The sequence below is a fragment of the Cuculus canorus genome, chromosome 1 (genome assembly GCF_017976375.1).
Source record: "Cuculus canorus isolate bCucCan1 chromosome 1, bCucCan1.pri, whole genome shotgun sequence".
In the NCBI taxonomy this organism is placed as follows: Eukaryota; Metazoa; Chordata; class Aves; order Cuculiformes; family Cuculidae; genus Cuculus; species Cuculus canorus.
This window is the reverse complement of record NC_071401.1, coordinates 132,809,608-132,827,615: the sequence shown is the minus strand read 5'-3', so window position 1 is coordinate 132,827,615 and position 18,008 is coordinate 132,809,608. Positions and strand designations below refer to the sequence as shown.

General features: G+C 43.2%; 1 protein-coding gene across 1 annotated transcript; it reads left to right on the top strand.

Annotated features, from left to right (window-relative positions):
- Positions 1–1,270: 1,270 nt before the first annotated feature.
- Positions 1,271–7,972, top strand: LOC104060660 (C->U-editing enzyme APOBEC-1). Its single transcript, XM_009562471.2, has 4 exons — positions 1,271–1,386; positions 4,908–5,308; positions 5,829–5,944; positions 6,904–7,972. The coding sequence occupies exons 1-4, from the start codon at positions 1,364–1,366 to the stop codon at positions 6,934–6,936; spliced, it is 573 nt and encodes a 190-aa protein (XP_009560766.2). The 5' UTR covers positions 1,271–1,363; the 3' UTR covers positions 6,937–7,972.
- Positions 7,973–18,008: the final 10,036 nt, after the last annotated feature.

Sequence of the window (18,008 nt, the reverse complement as noted above, 5' to 3'; positions counted from 1 at the left end):
AAGGAAAGAGACTGAGAATTTATTTTACAAATCTCCAAATAAATGGATTTTGCCCCCTTGCACTGTCTTATCCATATACTCACCAGCACCAAGATGTGCGCATCTCAGTGGCCTGGCCAGGATCACTGATGTACAAGAGAGATGGTGAAGCATATGTATTGGATCTCAATAAGAAATGCCTGACAACAACTGGTTAAATGAAACAACTGTTTTAATAAGACAGAATAAGAAGAGGAATATAAACAGTAAGTAAATCTAAAATCCCTTCAGATGCTGGGCACCCCATTTCATGCTGCATTGCACAGTCCCTGGGTGGATTTACCCATGGCACCCTGTGCAGATCTTGTCCATGAAGGGAAACTTCCCCTTATTGGTCATCAGAGTTATTATGTGTTTTCTTATGGGAACACAGTTCTCTTCCTAAAGGATGTTTGAACTTCCTGCTGCACATGAAGGTAACAGCAGGGCCATGCTGGTGGCACAATCACTGCCTGCAAGCTCCTCTGTTACAATTCAACAGCTACGTTTATCCTGTAGCCAGGGGGTTTGTGCAGCATGAGACAGCCTGAAAGCCATGCTGCATATACAGCACAGCACAGCACAGACCTGTGTATGTAAATTAGAGGTTACATGAGGAACATACGGGTTTCTCAGTCCCTGAGCACAAGGCTCAGGAGAGTAGACATGGCCTGTTCGAGATCACCAGCCCCTCAAATGGTGTCTTCTGCGAGGCTCCCAGTACATGGGTCCTTCCTTCAGATAGGCAACTCTGGACCTTCCAAGTTTGACAGGGAAGGTGAATAAGCTTTGCTGGTATCTTGTGAATGAAGTTTCTTGTCAGAGGTATTTGTGAGTGCTTCATCCTTGACAAAGCCCTAACAGCATGGCAAGACTTCACAAAGTGTGACGCCAAAACACCATGCTTTCCACAAGAAGCCTTCCCATGTTTCGGGTGCTTTGGAGGAAAGGCCAGCATACTACACAGAACAACTGCACCTGGGAGGAGTTTCCTGCACAGAAGAGTAAATGTCATTTTTTCTGCTAATGAAGCATTATCATCTCATTCAAATTTACAAGCTGGCTTCAAAGATATTGTTCAATTATTACATTTTTAACCAGAAATATGTATCAGCCCTCACTCCCCAGCTAAGGGGTGAGGAAAGAATGCTGCTAAGGGCAGGCTTGTAAAAACATGCCATTATGTGGTTAGCAACTGCTGTCAAACAATTTTTTTCCCCTTTCCTCTTACATCACCAGAGGCTGGGGGTGTGCCCTACCATTGGCTGCATGAGGAGACGCAGTCTGCAGGAACAGAAACAGAAAGCAGGACAGCACCAAAGGAGTGTCTGCAGAGAGAGAAGTCATGTACAGGAGAAAGCTAAGAGGGTAAAAAAACAAATTGCTGATAAAAACCCCCACACCCAGCTTCAGCTCTGTGTTGTTGTTGCTCCAACCCAAGACCCCTTGCTTTGTCACCCAGGGCTGTGCTTTCTTTTTGTCTGTGCAAAGTCTTTGCCTTGCTTGGGGAAGGGCGAGGGCAAAGCTGGTACCAGCATATCTGAGTGGGAGCCCTTGTCCCCCGTCTATCTGCAGCAGGTGAAGGGCTGCGCTGAAGTCTGAGCCTGTTGGGGAAGTTCCCGCCAGCACAGAACTGTCACAGGAGTCATAAAGTGGTGGGCAACAAAAGGTGCTGATGAAAACGAGTGAGAGATGGGGGTGGACTGGGGAAGGGCTAAGGCAGGAGCTGGTTCACACCAACACTGGACAGCAAGAGAATCCAAAAATGTCTCTTCCCTCCTCAACTGTTTGGAGATCTTGAAATGGCTGTTGTGCCACAAAATAAACAGGAAGTGTCAGACCAGATACTTTCTGTCCAATAGAGGGTAAAAAAGAATTCTAATGCAAAGTTTAGTAAAGTGCATCAACCGTACTAACCATTAGCAATGGAAGAAAAACACAGATTAAAGAAGTTTTGACACATCCATGCTCATACATATTTAGATGTTATTTTTACCGTTATTATCTTGCAATGAGCAGACTCCTAAGCAGTTTTTAACAAAAAGTGTTAAAGGAATGAAGAAAAAATATTAAACAGCTATAATGGTGCTATAATGGTATTGCAGAGTTTTAATAAGATAGATACCAGTTTTAGGAGCTACTTTCCTTTAACTTTTACATTTAAAATAAACCTATTGCATTCCTGTTCAAGTTATGGGACAATAGAAAAAGTATAAATATGTCTTTTAAAAGATATTTGTGATCAGTCAATGCATTTTCAATGTTTAATGCACTTTTATTTAGCACCTGCATATTCATGGAAAAGGATAAGACCTAGGAGACAGTTATGTTGGCTATCATCTTTCCATTTTCTGCCTTAACTCTAAACACTTCTGAGTGTAGTCCACCTTTCAAATACTCAGTCTTTACAGCTGCTGTATTTCCCTCCAGCTCTTAAGTTCTGAAAGGGCTACAAGTTTACTACCATGAGATTGATTAAGCAAATGTAGAAAGAAAACTAAAAAAGTTTTTGGATTTTTTTAAAAATTTGCTAGTTCTTAATTTTGCCTCACATTTATATCACGGAAATAGCTTTAAGTGCTTGACTATTTTGCATTAGGCTGCATGTGTATATGTGTACTGTACATACAATGCTGAACAGCAGTGACTTTTTGTGATAGCTATAAAAATAAAAGCGAAATTAAAGTGATTGCTTGGCTTTGGGCAATTTATCTGTAAAGTCACAACTTATTTTAAGTATTTTCTTATCTGTTTTGAGGAGAAAATGGAATAGGTGCTGGGATTTTGCATAGATTCTATAGTTTGGAAATGGTTTATAAAGTTTTTTAAATGACTTATGTGTCCTGCTAGAGCTATTTAAATTTACAGTGATTGATTATTGAAAAGTAGCAAGTTATATATATAGCAGAGATTTCTCAGAATGCACCCTTTTGTTTATATTGCATTAAATTGATTACGCAATAAATATCAGTTGGCTTAACATGGCTTTAAGGTGGCTATATCTTGAAGATTAGTGTATTGCAAGATTGTCCTAAAGAAATGGTTTGGTGTCCCTGAAAACATGAGCAGGATATCCACTGCAATAGCTTATCGAAAGTGCAATATTTTATAGTCAAGACACAGGCATGAGGTTGCTTATGACCAATTTAATTAAGACCTGGAAATTTTAACTTATCTATATGTTATAATCAGATGGCAACAACTACAGATACCTTTGAACAAATCAGGTCTCCGTAATCCCAAGCCCTTAAAGATACCTTTTGTAAGAATTAGATTAACTGATTTGGCTTGAGTATTGGGATTTCAATGTATTTCTTTGGTGAACTTTAACCACTGTCACTATGTTCCCTGTATATACATACACAGACTTGCACACACAGCTATTGTATATACTATGTACATATTATATACTTATTTAATATATGTATGTTCTTTAGTCATCAACAAGCTTTAAATAAAATTAAGCTATTAGACACTAGACCAAATAGCATAAAAGAAATAGAAAAAATGTATCTCTTTTAGCACCTCAAATGAGAAAATATAAAAGCTAAGCCTATCCATCGCTTTTGTCCCTCTGTTTTTCGGGATTTTTAAAATGAAATACTAAAGGTATTAAGTATAGTAAAGAAGTTATTCCTGTAACAAAATTTAACATTTGGTGTAATTTACATTTGCTACATTTGCATAAATTCAATAGAAAATCTGATAAAGAAATCTGCATGCATATTTTCTGTGGTTTACATACACAGAGTTTACATGAAGAAAATAAAGAGATATATTCCGTGTTTATAAACTAGTTTATGTAGGCATGTATTTTAAATTGTAGGAGGCTGGGATGAGGAAGTAGAAAGATTAAGAAGAGCAAGCCTTCTGACTGGCATAAATAAATGAGAAATGAGATGCTTTCTTACACAGGTTTTAACTCCTGCAGCTAGAGAATACATGACGGTTGCTTGATCTGCCAGAGTTCATTTGTCCCTAATGCACATAGTGAGGTTTTTTGTTATTGATGGGTGCTAATCTATAAAACAATCTCCAGGTTTATTACTTTTCTGTTAAAAGTCTTTCAGGTTGTACACTAGTTTTATTCTGAATTACTTTGATGTGGAAAAATATACATCTGAAGAGCATTCTCATATAAATCTACATAAAACAACTGCCAAAAGGCTATAAAGTGCTAAAGGTGACTTCATATATTATTTATGTATCATGGATAATTATTGATATAAAGATACATTCACAACCAACATTGGCAGTCTTTATATAGTTACCTAATTGACAGTATTTAGAAGTCTGTTCTGAACAGAATGGGTCTAGATCTAAGCAGTGAACTATCATCTGTCAGAAAATGTCATTCTTGAGAGTCACATCTTCCTTTTCCTTCTCTCATGTAGGATTGTGCTGACTGTGCTAATCCTTACGAAAATGCAAACAGCTAGAGAATCTGTTAAGGAGAAATAGTCAGGTTCATAATTTATCAGTGGTATTATCTTCTTTCTTTAATTTTTCTAGCTTTGACACAATTTGCCATGGCACCCTATATTGAAAAAGGCTACATAGGAGACCTGGAAAAATATCTGACACATAAAAAGTTACAGAAAGCTTTTAGAAATGTGTTGATGAGGAAGGGGACAGCCAGAGGAGGGGATGTGGAAGTGAGAGTTCTACATGCAGTTTCAAACAAAAGGAGGATTGACTGGTTCAGGGTTTGGTTCCTTTACCCTGCCATGTTGCCTACCTCTCCACTTTCCTTGCATTGCTCTCTCATATTTCGGCCTTCTCAGTTCTGCTGTCATTTTATCTGCACTCCCCTTTTTTTTTTGTGTACTAGAAAATTCTGAAAACAGAGTTGTAATGAGTGACTCCTTAAAGTTTCTCTTCTGTTTCAGCATGTATATATCTAAGAGGGTGTTAATGCATCATTTTGACCCCCATGTGGTTCCACGGGACGCATACCTACTATGCAAATTGCAGTGGGGTGAGAATGGCACACCATGGATACACTGGGTCAAAAATTATCATTACCATGCTGAAGTCTACTTCTTGAAGAAGATCTTTAAGATGAGAAGATCCAGTAGTTATGTCAACTGTTCCATCACCTGGTTCTTGTCCTGGAGCCCTTGTGCTGACTGCTGCCGTAAAATAATGGATTTCTTAATGAAGCACTCATATGTGAACATAGATATACGTGTAGCACGGCTTTATTTCATAGAAGATCCAAAAATCCGCCAAGGTCTGAAGAACCTTGTGAGCCTGGCGGGAGTAAACATTGCTGTCATGGAAATCAAAGGCAAGGTTTTCTGTGCTTTTGGGAATTGGAACTGGTGAACTTTATGCATGGGTGAAGCTGGTATAAGCTTACTTCTGTGCCCAGTGTACTGTCCAGCTTCTTTGGGGGCAGTTCCATCACTGTTCAGTGACTGAATGTTGCATCTAAAAAAGGATGTTCAAATACTGCAAGAAAATGGGTACAGGACTCTTAGCAACCAGACTTGTATAAAAATTCTCCCTTGTTTAGAGACACCACCTTTCCATCACTCCTGAGAGAAGTGGTAGATAAGGTGCTTTTCCCTTATCTGAGGTGACTAAACGGAGCTGCTGAAGAGGCCCTGCACTGGTAAGAGAGGAAAAAAAATCCCAGAGAGAATGGCATTGGCTCCAAATACAGAAACAACTTCCATCAGCTGGCCTGTCCACAGCCAAGCTGTCTCTGCATCATGGGCCCAGGGTGGAGGTTAAAAAGTCTAGCTACCTAAATATGTCTGGTATCTGAGTAAACTCAGATTAGTCATCTTCTTCCATTTCTGCAGACTATAAACTCTGTTGGGAAAACTTTATCCATGGAGATGCCGATGATTGTTTCTGGACTGCGGGTTTTCAGTCAAAGATAACTGAGAATGTTTTGAAGCTCAAGGATGTCTTTGAGGTTAGTAGACTCTGAAGGACAGAGTCCTTCATGAAATCATTTGCAGTCTGAGGTCACTGAGCTGTAAAGAGCAGGAAAGAAACTCTTCATATGCATTATAGCTGGAGTTTAAAGAATGCTGCAGCATGCTTTTAGAAAAGGTAATATAGTAAATTCATAGAAACTATCATGTCCTCTTGGGAGAGAAGCACAGTGGGTTTTATTCATCATATTATGAAGCAAAGGCTAAGAGTGGGAAATCCCTTGATTACTAGCTGAATTTCCCATCTCATCCCAGAAACCCTTCACCAGATTCCTGTCTAATCTGGATTTGAGCACTGGTTTCTGTCCAGCAAATAATGCCACTCAGCTGCTTTCTGTCCATATCTGCAGTGGTCTGACACGCCCTCCCAGTCACTGGGCCCCTACATACCTCATCCAAGTCCCCTCCAGATTCGATTCAGCAACTTCCCTGAATGGTCCGAAGGGTACAGTATCTTTAAAATGAGAAAAGCTGTTCAAAAGAGAATGTCTTTTCTCTGGGAAAATCCAAACGTTGTTTGTGTTTTGTGCCAGACCTCCCAAAAGGCAGAAGAGAGAAGAGAGTGTATGTTCACTAACCATGCTCAGATTTTGTGCCCCTGAAGACAAAAGACTCAGCATGAATGAATAGGTCCACATCCTGGAAGGACTGCGTACAAAAGTATCTTACAAAACTAATATAAATTCTGCAGCATTTTGATTTAAATGTATTAGAGTTTTCTGACAAATGTTGTTTTTAGTGAAATAGAATGAAAGAAATCTATGGCCAAGTAGGTCATTGAAGATCTGGGATACCCATTTGATGTGGCATCTGTGTAAAAGATGTATTTTGAGCTACTACAAGTAATAGACTTAACCTGTTACATCCATTTCAAATCACAGCAGGTCCAAAGGCAATTCTTAAATGATTAAATGCTATATTTTTATTTTCATTTCAGGATTGCCGTGGTTTGACCCCAGGCTGCAACTAAGCACCACACAGCCTGGTGGATAGAGGAGAAAATCAGAAGAGTAGAAGTGAGAAAACTCCTGGGTTAAGATGAAGACAGTTTAATAAGTAAAGTAAATCCCACACATGCAAGCAAAGCAAACCAAGGCATTCATTCCCTTCTTCCCTTCGGCAGGCAGGTGTTCAGCCATTTCCAGGAAAGCTGGAGTCCAACACATGTAGTAGTTACTTGGGAAGATAAACACTGTAATTCCAAACATCCCCCTTTCCTTCTTCCACCAACTTTATATGCTGAGCATGACATCATATGGTGTGGAATATCCCTTTGGCCAGCTGAGACCAGTTGTCCCAGCTGTGTCCCCTTTCAGCTTTTTGAGCACTCTCAGCTTTCTTGCTATTGGGGTGATGTTTGAAGCAGAAAAGGCCTTGAGTCTGTATAAGCACTGCTCAGCAATAACTTAAACATCCCTGTGTTATCAACACCGTTTCCAGCACAATCCAAGACTTAGCCTCATACCAGCTACTATGAAGAAAATTAACTCTATCCCAGCCAAAACCAGCACATTCTCCACCCCTTATTCTAAACTATTGCCACTGGCTCAGTGGGAGCTTCATCATGTGACTGATAGCAGCACTTGATCTTAAAACACAACTTAAAAAAATTCAAGGGTGCTCTATTTAATAGAAGCAAATCCTCCTTCCGCCAAATGGTGTGATTGTGAAATGATAATTACAGTATCCACGGCCATTGCATTTCAGCAGATCCATTCGGGTGGCTAAAAGAAGAAAGAATTTGTATCCACAAGCCTGTTTTTGAGCTGGACCTTGAGATGTGTACAATGGAAGCTCCTTGAAAAGCAAGGCACATTAAACTGCACAAAGAATTGTAGGAATGCAGCTGTATCCCTTGCAGTAGTCAAGCTGTGCTGTCAGTACTGAGTGCTTGGGATTAGAACCTCTCACAGAATCACCAGGTTGGAAAGGACCCATCCCCTCTCCATCCCCTATTCTTGATGCTAGTCTATTTTTACAAGACTAGAACAAATATTAATTGACTTATACCCATTTTGGGCCTCATTCTTCTTTCATTTATATTGCTAATCTTTCATAGAATCATAGAATCACCAGGTTGGAAAGGACCCACTGGATCATTGAGTCCAACCATTCCTAACACTCCCTTAAACCATATCCCTAAGCACTTCATCAACCCGTTCCTTAAACACCTCCAGGGAAGGTGACTCAACCACCTCCCTGGGCAGCCTGTTCCAGTGCCCGATGACTCTTTCTGTGAAGAATTTTTTTCTGATATCCAGCCTGAACCTCCCCTGGTGGAGCTTCAGGCCATTCCCTCTAGTCCTGTCCCCTGACACCTGGGAGAAGAGGCCAGCTCCCTCCACTCCACAACCTCCTTTCAGGTAGTTGTAGAGAGTAATAAGGTCTCCCCTCAGCCTCCTCTTCTCCAGGCTAAACAACCCCAGCTCTCTCAGCTGCTCCTCATAAGACTTGTTCTCCAGCCCTCCCTCACCAGCTTCGTTGCTCTTCTCTGGACACACTCCAGAGCCTCAACATCCTTCTTGTGGTGAGGCACCCAGAACTGAACACAGTACTCAAGGTGTGGTCTCACCAGTGCCAAGTACAGAGGGAGAATAACCTCCCTGAACCTGCTGGTCACACCGTTTCTAATACAAGCCAAGATGCCATTGGCCTTCTTGGCCACCTGGACACACTGCTGGCTCATGTTCAGTCGGCTGTCAGCCATTACCCACAGGTCCTTCTCCTCTGTACAGCTCTCCAGCCATTCTTCCCCCAGTCTGTAGTGCTGCATAGGGTTGTTGTGCCCCAAGTGCAGGACCCGGCATTTGGCCTTGTTGAACCTCATCCCATTGGCCTCAGCCCAGCGGTTCAGCCTGTTCAGATCACTTTGCAGAGCCTCCCTACCCTCCAGCAGATCGACACTTCCTCCCAACAAGCTTAGTGTCATCCACAAACTTGCTGAGGGTGCACTCAATGCCTTCATCCAGGTCACTGATAAAGACATTGAACAGGGCTGGACCCAGTACTGAGCCCTGAGGAACCCCACTTGTAACTGGCCTCCAGCTGGAGTTAACTCCATTTACCACCACTCTCTGGGCCCGGCCATCCAACCAGTTTTCAACCCAGGAGAGTGTGCGCCCATCCAGGCCAGAGGCTGACAGTTTCTGAAGCAGAATGCTGTGAGAAACTGTGTCAAAGGCTTTACCGAAGTCCAAAAAGACTACATCCACAGCCTTTCCCCCATCCAGTAGTCGAGTCACTTTGTCATAGAAGGTGATCAGGTTAGTTTGGCAAGATCTGCCTTTTGTAAACCCATGTTGACTGGGCCTGATCTCCCGGTTGTCTTGCGTGTGCTTCATGATAGCACTCAAGATTATCTGTTCCATGACTTTCCCTGGCACTGAGGTCAGACTGACAGGCCTGTAGTTCCCCAGATCCTCCCTGCAACCCTTCTTGTAGATGGGCACAACATCAGCCAGCCTCCAGTCTAGTGGAACTTCCCCAGTCAGCCAGGACCACTGGAAGATGATGGAAAGGGGTTTGGAAAGGACATCAGCCAGCTCCTTCAATACTCTTGGGTGGATCCCATCCAGCCCCATAGACTTGTGGGTGTCTAGCTGGGCAAGCAAGTCTCTAACCACCTCCTCTTGGATCATGGGAGCCTCATTCTGCTCCTCTGACTCAGAATCACAGAATCACAGAATCACAGAATCACAGAATCACAGAATCACAAGGTTGGAAAGGACCCATTGGATCATCGAGTCCAACCATTCCTAACACTCCCTAAACCATGTCCCTAAGCACTTCATCCACCCGTTCCTTAAACACCTCCAGGGAAGGCGACTCGACCACCTCCCTGGGCAGCCTGTTCCAGTACCCAATGACTCTTACTGTGAAGAATTTTTTTCTGATATCCAGCCTGAACCTCCCCTGGTGGAGCTTCAGGCCATTCCCTCTAGTCCTGTCCCCTGTCACTCGGGAGAAGAGGCCAGCTCCCTCCTCTCCACAACCTCCTTTCAGGTAGTTGTAGAGAGTAATAAGGTCTCCCCTCAGCCTCCTCTTCTCCAGGCTAAACAACCCCAGCTCTCTCAGCCGCTCCTCATAAGACTTGTTCTCCAGCCCCCTCACCAGCTTTGTTGCTCTTCTCTGGACACGCTCCAGAGCCTCAACATCCTTCTTGTGGTGAGGGGCCCAGAACTGAACACAGTACTCGAGGTGCGGTCTCACCAGTGCTAAGTACAGAGGGAGAATAACCTCCCTGGACCTGCTGGTGACCCCATTTCTGATACAAGCCAAGATGCCGTTGGCCTTCTTGGCCACCTGAGCACACTGCTGGCTCATGTTCAGTTGGCTGTCAACCAGCACCCCCAGGTCCTTCTCTTCTGTGCAGCTCTCCAGCCATTCTTCCCCCAGTCTGTAGCGCTGACTCCTGGGTTTGTACACAGGGGGAACAACTTCCCTTGCTATTAAAGACTGAGGCAAAGAAGGCATTAAGTACCTCAGCCTTATCCTTATCCCCTGTCACTGTTGTTCCTTTTGCATCCAATAGGGACTGAATATTCTCCCTAGTCCTCCTTTTCTTATTGATGTATTTGTAGAAAGATTTTTTATTATCTTTCACAGTCTTAGCCAATTTGATTTCTAGTTGGGCCTTAGCCCTCCTGATTTTTTCCCTGCACATTTCCATAGTCAATAGAATTACTCAGAGTGTTGAACCAATCTAGCTGAAAGAGAATCTGGATTATGGAAACTAACACATGACAACTTGTAACTCCTCAGATGGAGGATGTTATCAAGTGATGTCCACTTTGATAGATGTGTCCTCTTGTTTAGATACGGGTTTTTATATCTTACAAGTTCAGGAGCTGGTGGTTTCAAGCAGAAAAAAATTGATCATACAAGTTATTAGAAAGAGAAATACAGACAGCGTGAAACCACTCAACTCAACTGATGAAGTGGACCAGATGTTGCCCCTCAATCTCTGCCGCTGAAGGTCTTTGTAGCTTGTTGTTGGCACAGGCTGTCAATCAAATGATAACACAGTATACCTCCCCAGCAGCTTTGGGGATGATTCTGTCACTTCATAGAATCATAGAATCATAGAATAGTTCAGGTTGGAAGGGACCTTGAAGACCATCTAGTTCCACCCCCCCTGCCGTGGGCAGAGACATCCCCCTAGATCAGGTTGTTTCTCCATGCCAAAGCTTACTGTATTTAGTTCTTGTTTACATTGTCCTGTCGGCCTTGGCTTACAACACTCACCCTCCGTTTGCATTGTAACCAGCTCTTGGCCAAAGCAAGGCTGTGACATTCCTACGTCACAAGCAAGCAAGATCTCCAGACTGTTTTCACTATAAAAACTGAAGGCAATTATGGACTGTGTCTCTCAGAGCCCTGAGGACATTAAAAAAACTTAGTTGCCTTGGCCACCCTCAGTTGGGGCTTCCATTGACACACCATCCATAGATAGCCCAGGAGCTCCATTCAAGCTCAGGTCTGCACTATCAAGTCTCTTCAAGAGCTGTGGCATAGGTGTGTTTCTCTCCATTTTAGCACTCATGGCTATGTCTATGCCAATGGCCAGCCATGGATCATGTTGATCTGCTTTCTGACTCATTTTCTAGGTTGTCCTCAGACCTCTCTCATCTCTATGCACTAGCCCAGTGATCACTGTGTCTGTATGTGACCTTGATTGCCATCACAGGACCCAATCCTGACCTGGGAATTGACTTCCCAGCTTGACTTAGGACATGCCTCACAGGATTAACCTGACTGAAAATCTAGACTCTTGGTTGATCCTGTCTGCTAGCCCTGGGCCTGCCCTGGTCTCCTTTTATGGGTACACTTGTATGGGCCCTGGCTAGCAAGGCTCATTCCTTGCTTGGCTGCTTTATCTTGCTTGACTTCTCATCCTTGGTGCTTGATGCGCTCTGACAGTGTCTAAGTGAGAGCCGCTGTAACTTGGTCACAGAAAACAGTGTCTCTGGACACATGGTCAGTTGTCTGCATTCTGTTTATCTGTAAAGCTATGATGAAATTTTTAGTTAAAGCCATTCTTTTTGAGTCACATTTGCCTAGCAAGTCAGTCTCTGATCGAACAGTAAGCAAAAAGCATCCTCACATTCGGTTTAGTTCTCCCTGGGCTGAGTGCATAGTAGAACAAAGAAATGAAATACAGAATGCTGTATCTAGTGTAATAGTAAAACTAACCTTACCAAAGGAGACCTGATAGGCCAAGTATCAGTGATGAGGCTGAGCAATATTTCTCAATAGTAACTTAGAAATCAGAAGCTGTCTCTCTTGAACTGACAGAGACAAAACCAAGTCATGCAACAGGAGAATACTCTTGTTGCTGCTATCGCTGAGAGGAACTCTGCCACTCAACCGTGTGGCACAGGAGGCTGCGAATAAGATCTGGGAGCTTAAGGAGTAATGTTCTGTACTTGGACGTCTTGTAGTTCTCATGTACAGAGAAACAGAAAGACATGAATCCAGTCCCAAGTGACATCTTCATGGTCACTGCTAGTCCCTCATGCACTGGGGCCTTTCTGTTACCTGCTTGAGGCATTTGATGTTATAGTCTTCTATGGACTGAAATTTGTACTTAAACTCATTCATTCAGAGGTTACAGATCTTATGCAGAGTAAATCCTTATCCAGCACCTTATTCTGGCTACCTGGTCTGTTCACATCTTCTCTGTGTCCAACCCAAATTGATGTCCTGCCACACCACGTGACAACTCACAGTCTGTTTCCTGACTGGACAAAGGTGCTGTTAACTGTTGTCTCTTTCCCTGCAGCATCCCCATCCAGGCTCTGTCAAGTACTGAAAGAGTTGGAGCTTCATCACTGTTTTTGCCTGGACTTTTCCTTCAGCAGATCAGAGCTCCTATGCCAGCATGCTTTGTATGTGGCAATCCATCTGTGCACCTGGATGGTCACTTGGTGGCATCCCAGAGCTCTGAGCAGACCCAGGGAGCAGCCAGAGTTTTCTTTCCAAAGTAGCTGTGGAAGCCTGGTTCAGCTCTGCTTCTTGATTATTACAGGGGTTATTCTCCCTCTGTACTTGGCACTGGTGAGACCACACCTTGAGTACTGTGTTCAGTTCTGGGTCCCTCACCACAAGAAGGATGTTGAGGCTCTGGAGTGTGTCCAGAGAAGAGCAACGAAGCTGGTGAGAGGGCTGGAGAACAAGTCTTATGAGGAGCAGCTGAGAGAGCTGGGGTTGTTTAGCCTGGAGAAGAGGAGGCTGAGGGGAGACCTTATTACTCTCTATAACTACCTGAAAGGAGGTTGTGGAGAGGAGGGAGCTGGACTCTTCTCCCAGGTGTCAGGGGACAGGACAAGGGGGAATGGCCTGAAGCTCTGCCAGGGGAGGTTCAGGCTGGATATCAGAAAAAAATTCTTCACAGAAAGAGTCATCAGGCACTGGAACAGGCTGCCCAGGGAGGTGGTTGAGTCACCTTCCCTGGAGGTGTTTAAGGAACGGGTTGATGAAGTGCTTAGGGATATGGTTTAAGGGAGTGTTAGGAATGGTTGGACTCAATGATCCAGTGGGTCCTTTCCAACCTGGTGATTCTATGATTCTATGATTGATCTGCATCCCCAGAGATGTGATTCTCAGACACAGTGCTTTGCACTGGCATTGCCCTGTTTGCACTGCATCCATTGATACCACGGGTCTGGTTAAACCATGAGCAGTTTTCCTGGCAAATGAAGTCTCTGCTCATCCTTGAACCTAACTCATGGTAGGCAGCTTAAGTGCCTCTGCTGAAGGTTGATTGTGGACTGGGCAGTATGCTATGCCAAAAGAGGTGCAGATGGATATGTTCCCCATCCTGTTGCCCTACCTGTCTTATGAGACAAGCAGTAGCTGTATTAGCCTCCATATCTGCAGTCTGTGTTAGCTGTAGCAGTGAGAACTGGCAGGGCTTCCCTCTCAGCATCATGCATGAACTCACTAAGACAGGAAAACTGTGACAGTGCAGATTGACGAGACATGGTACCATAAATCCCTGTGCTTCCAGCTACCCTCTGGGTTATTGGTCTACTGCATAGTGAGGACTTTCCATAGCAGTGTCCTGATCAGCAGACGTCTAATCCATAGCCCCAGGGTAAAGACTATTTTTGGGTAGTTGGAGATGATTTTCAGCCCATGTTCATAGCTGGATCTGATGAGCATTTACAGTTGACCCCATCTGTTGTACTCATCTGAGTCAACCAAGACAGCTCAGCTGGTTTTTTTGATATAAGGTCTGCCCTTCCACCATCACAGTTCCCTACTACATCTTGATTTCCATTTCATTTGTTTCCCACTTCTGCCATCTGCTGCTCACGAACACTGCTTACCCCATGCCCACCTTTTAACCTCTCACTTCTCTTAGATCTACTCAAGTGCAATGAACACAATCCATAATCATCACTGCAGCAGGTGTGGCTCCTCCTTGTTCTGCTGACTGGCCTAAGCAATATAGCTTTAACCTGAGAAAAGGTGGCTGTGACTCACTGCTTCAGCTGCATTCCCTAAAACTCTTCTCTTGAAGGGTTATCTCACAGCTGTACCAGTTGTCCCCTGGACCTGCACTACATGCCATGGCTGTTCAAGTTCAAAGCTGTCAAGATAGAGGGTCCCCTGAATATTGTTCTGCCTCTGCTATGAGTAATATCATAAAGCATTTACTGCTGCTTAAACACGCAGGTTCCTATCTCATAGTCACATTCCATGCCAATGACAGGACAAGGAGTCTTAACTATGACAGAGAGACTATTTACATAGTAGCATAGGGTCTGAATCACAAAGATCCTGGCAGAGAAACCAAATATCTCTGTTCTCTTCTGAAGACTTCTCACAAGATCTCTTTAGCAGCTTACCTGTGGATGTGAATTTCTAGCTTACCTCCCTCGGAAGATGAGATGGTGAGGTGGGTTAACCCTGGCAGGCAGCTAAGCACTACACTGCTACTTGCTGTCTCTTCTCCCCATCCCCTGGGATGGTATAGAGTATCAGAAGGGCAAAAGTGAGAAAACTCATGCATCAAGACAGAGACAGTTTAGTAAGTGAAGGGGGAAAAAAGAAAAGACACCCCTAATGATGCAGAGGAAATCATTCACCACCAGCAGACTGATGACCAGCCAGTCCCCAAGTAACAGCAACTTCAGAAAATATCCCCCCAGGTTTTATTGTTGAGGATACAGTTAAATGACATGAAAGATCCCTGTGGTCAGCTGGAGTCTGTTGTCCCAGTTGTGTTCCATCCCAGCATCTTGCCCTCCTCCAACCTACTCTACTTGGGAGCAAAACCAGGAACAAACAAGGCCTTGACACTGTGCAAGCACTGTTCATCAATACCTAAAATGTTGCTGTGCTATCAACACTGTTTTGGTCACTGGGTTAAACCATAGCATTTTATGGGCTGCTACGAAGAAAATCAGCTCCATCCCTGATGGTGCCTAATGGTTGTAATGCCTGGTTCTGCTGGACATTTTCTGCTTCTGACAGAAGTTTTACCTCTCACAGGACCTACAGCTTACAGGTGAATTTTGGGGATGGTTTAACCATATGGTCACCCTTGAGCAATCCCTGAGTGCATGAAAAAGAAAACCTCAGTGCTGAAAGTTCCTAGACCTGCTCTAAACACTCTCTGGTATGGCTGGTAGTGAAGGGACAGATGAATCATTGCTTTCTCTCAAGTGAAGTCCACCTGGTTTTGTTGTCCCCCTAGCTGGTTGTGTGATGACTGTATGTCAGACATCCTCTCAAAGTGATTATGAACACTCTGATGCCCAATGGGTTTGGGGTACTTACTGTGCTGCCAAGTGCTTTGGCACACCATGTGCATTGAAACAAAGAGGCAGAAATGAGGTAAAAACAGAAAGATGTGTACATAGAACTTCTGTGATGCAAAGTAGTGCGAGATGACTGTAGAAGGACTGCTTAGAGTTGAAAATCATAGTCCAAAATACAGATGTGTTCACTTGCAACTTTTCTTTTTTCACACTGACTCAACATGAAATATATTTGATTCAATTCTCTGATTTCTATAGCCTCAGAAGTTAATATGAAATAGTTATTTTACGAACATATGAGGATATTTTGTTTAGCTAAGAAAAATCACTACTGAAATAAGCACAAAGGTAAGTCCTTTCCACTAACCACTTCTTATATAGAATTGTAGAATCATAGAATAGTTAGGATTGGAAGGGACCTTTAAGATTATCTATTTCCAACCCCCCTGCCATGGGCAGAGACATCCCACCTGGCCTTGAACACCTCCAGGGATGGGGCATCCACAACTTCCCTTGGCAACATGTGCCAGTGTCTCACCACTCTCATGGTGAAGAAATTCTTCTTAATCTCCATTCTAAATCTGCCCCTCTCCAGTTTATACCCATTCCCCCTTGTCCTATCCCCACAAGCCTTTATGAATAGCCCCTCTCCAGCTTTCCTTTTTGCCCCCTTCAGGTACTGCAAGGTGGCTATAAGATCTCCTCTGAACCTTTTCTTCTCCAGGCTGAACAAGCCCAACTCTCTCAGTCTATCATTGTATGGGAGGTGCTTTAGCACTCCGATCATCTTTGTAGCCCTTCTCTGGACTGGTTCCAACAGCTCCATATCCTTCTTATGTTGAGGATTCCAGAACTGGAGACAGTATGCCAGATGAGCTCTCACAAGAGAGGAATAGAGGAGCAGAATAACCTGCTGCTAAGGATGTGTATTTGTGTATCTACAAGCTTGTTTTTACATCCATTATTACATTACTACCCATTATTACATTACTACCCATTATTACATTAGTATGCCTGCATACATATATATGGAAATATCTGTGTGAATGTGTACTCATACACATACATCCACACTCACAATAAATTATGTTTTAGCCCTTTTTAAATTTGAAGTGCATAGAGTAAGTCTTGGAAGGCTCTGTGTGTTTTTTTCTTTCCATAAAAATGTAGATATTTACTGAGATATTTAGTCTATTAAATCAAAATAAACATACAGCCAATTTTCTTTTTACTGTCAGATGTGCCAGCAGCAGAACACTTGAACTAACACAAAATTTACCATTACTAATTAAGTCCAGGAGGCAGCTTGTAAGAGGAAATTGAGGCCTAAGCCTCTGCAGCACGAGCCCCAAGCATCTAAGTTTTGCCTTCCTCCTTGCTTCCAAACTTCTTACCTCTTTCCAACAGATCATTCAGTCCGATAATAGAAAGCCCAGTATGTGTAAAATCCTTAGGAATGCGCAAACTGGAATCTTGGCTGAACCAAACTTTGCCCCTCTTTGTCCTTTGTGATGTCAGATCTAACTTCCTTTCTTCTGTGCTCCTCTTCCCTCTCTCTAACCTGCCTGTCTTTCCTAATTTCTTTCACATTTCCATTTCTGTAACTTCTACCTCAGTCCAAATTCATGCTGAATAAAATTGTTCAGCAAGACCCTGGAGTTGGTGTTAGCAGACTCACATCTTGCCTTTCCTGTGTCAGGTAAACAAAAAGATATTTGAGAAAAATTGCAGATTATGTGCCTGTCCTGTTGAGAGACAGATAGCTCAGTGAGATAAGTTAGGGGAGTGGTACATCCACTAGATACCACTACTGTAATACCATTGTGCTGCAGGACTGTTACGCCTTAATCTGTTTTCTGAGAGACATCTGTAGAAAGTTAGCTCCCTGCTGCTCTGTCTACCACTCTATCACCTTGTATATATCCTGGAGTCCCTCTGCAAAATATTCTGAAGAAAACTGTAAAGTTTCTAGATGATTACACCTGTTGAATCTGATCATATATATACAACATAGCTCTACTACCAACAAAGAGAGAATTATCACAGACTAAGGAGTCTGCTGACTAAAGAAGTCATGAATGAGTGTATGTCCATCATTGTGCTTGCGCTGCGGTATGTTCCTTCCCAAATGTATTGATGTTCAGGACGTGTGCATATGAGGGTGGCAGTTATTTTTTTTTTAAAATCCATTTGGTAGAGTGAGTGAGATACATTCCTGTGTTACCAAAAGCATTACAAACGACCTTTGCATTTATCTCTAACATTATCTTAAGCA

Bases quoted from the DNA above. Each gene is read 5' to 3' on its own strand.
- LOC104060660 (XM_009562471.2), top strand. From the start codon at position 1,364: ATGTACAGGAGAAAGCTAAGAGG. The intron at 1,387-4,907 runs GTAAAAAAACAA...CTTCTGTTTCAG, and splicing joins TACAGGAGAAAGCTAAGAGG to CATGTATATATCTAAGAGGG. The intron at 5,945-6,903 runs GTTAGTAGACTC...TTTTCATTTCAG, and splicing joins AGCTCAAGGATGTCTTTGAG to GATTGCCGTGGTTTGACCCC.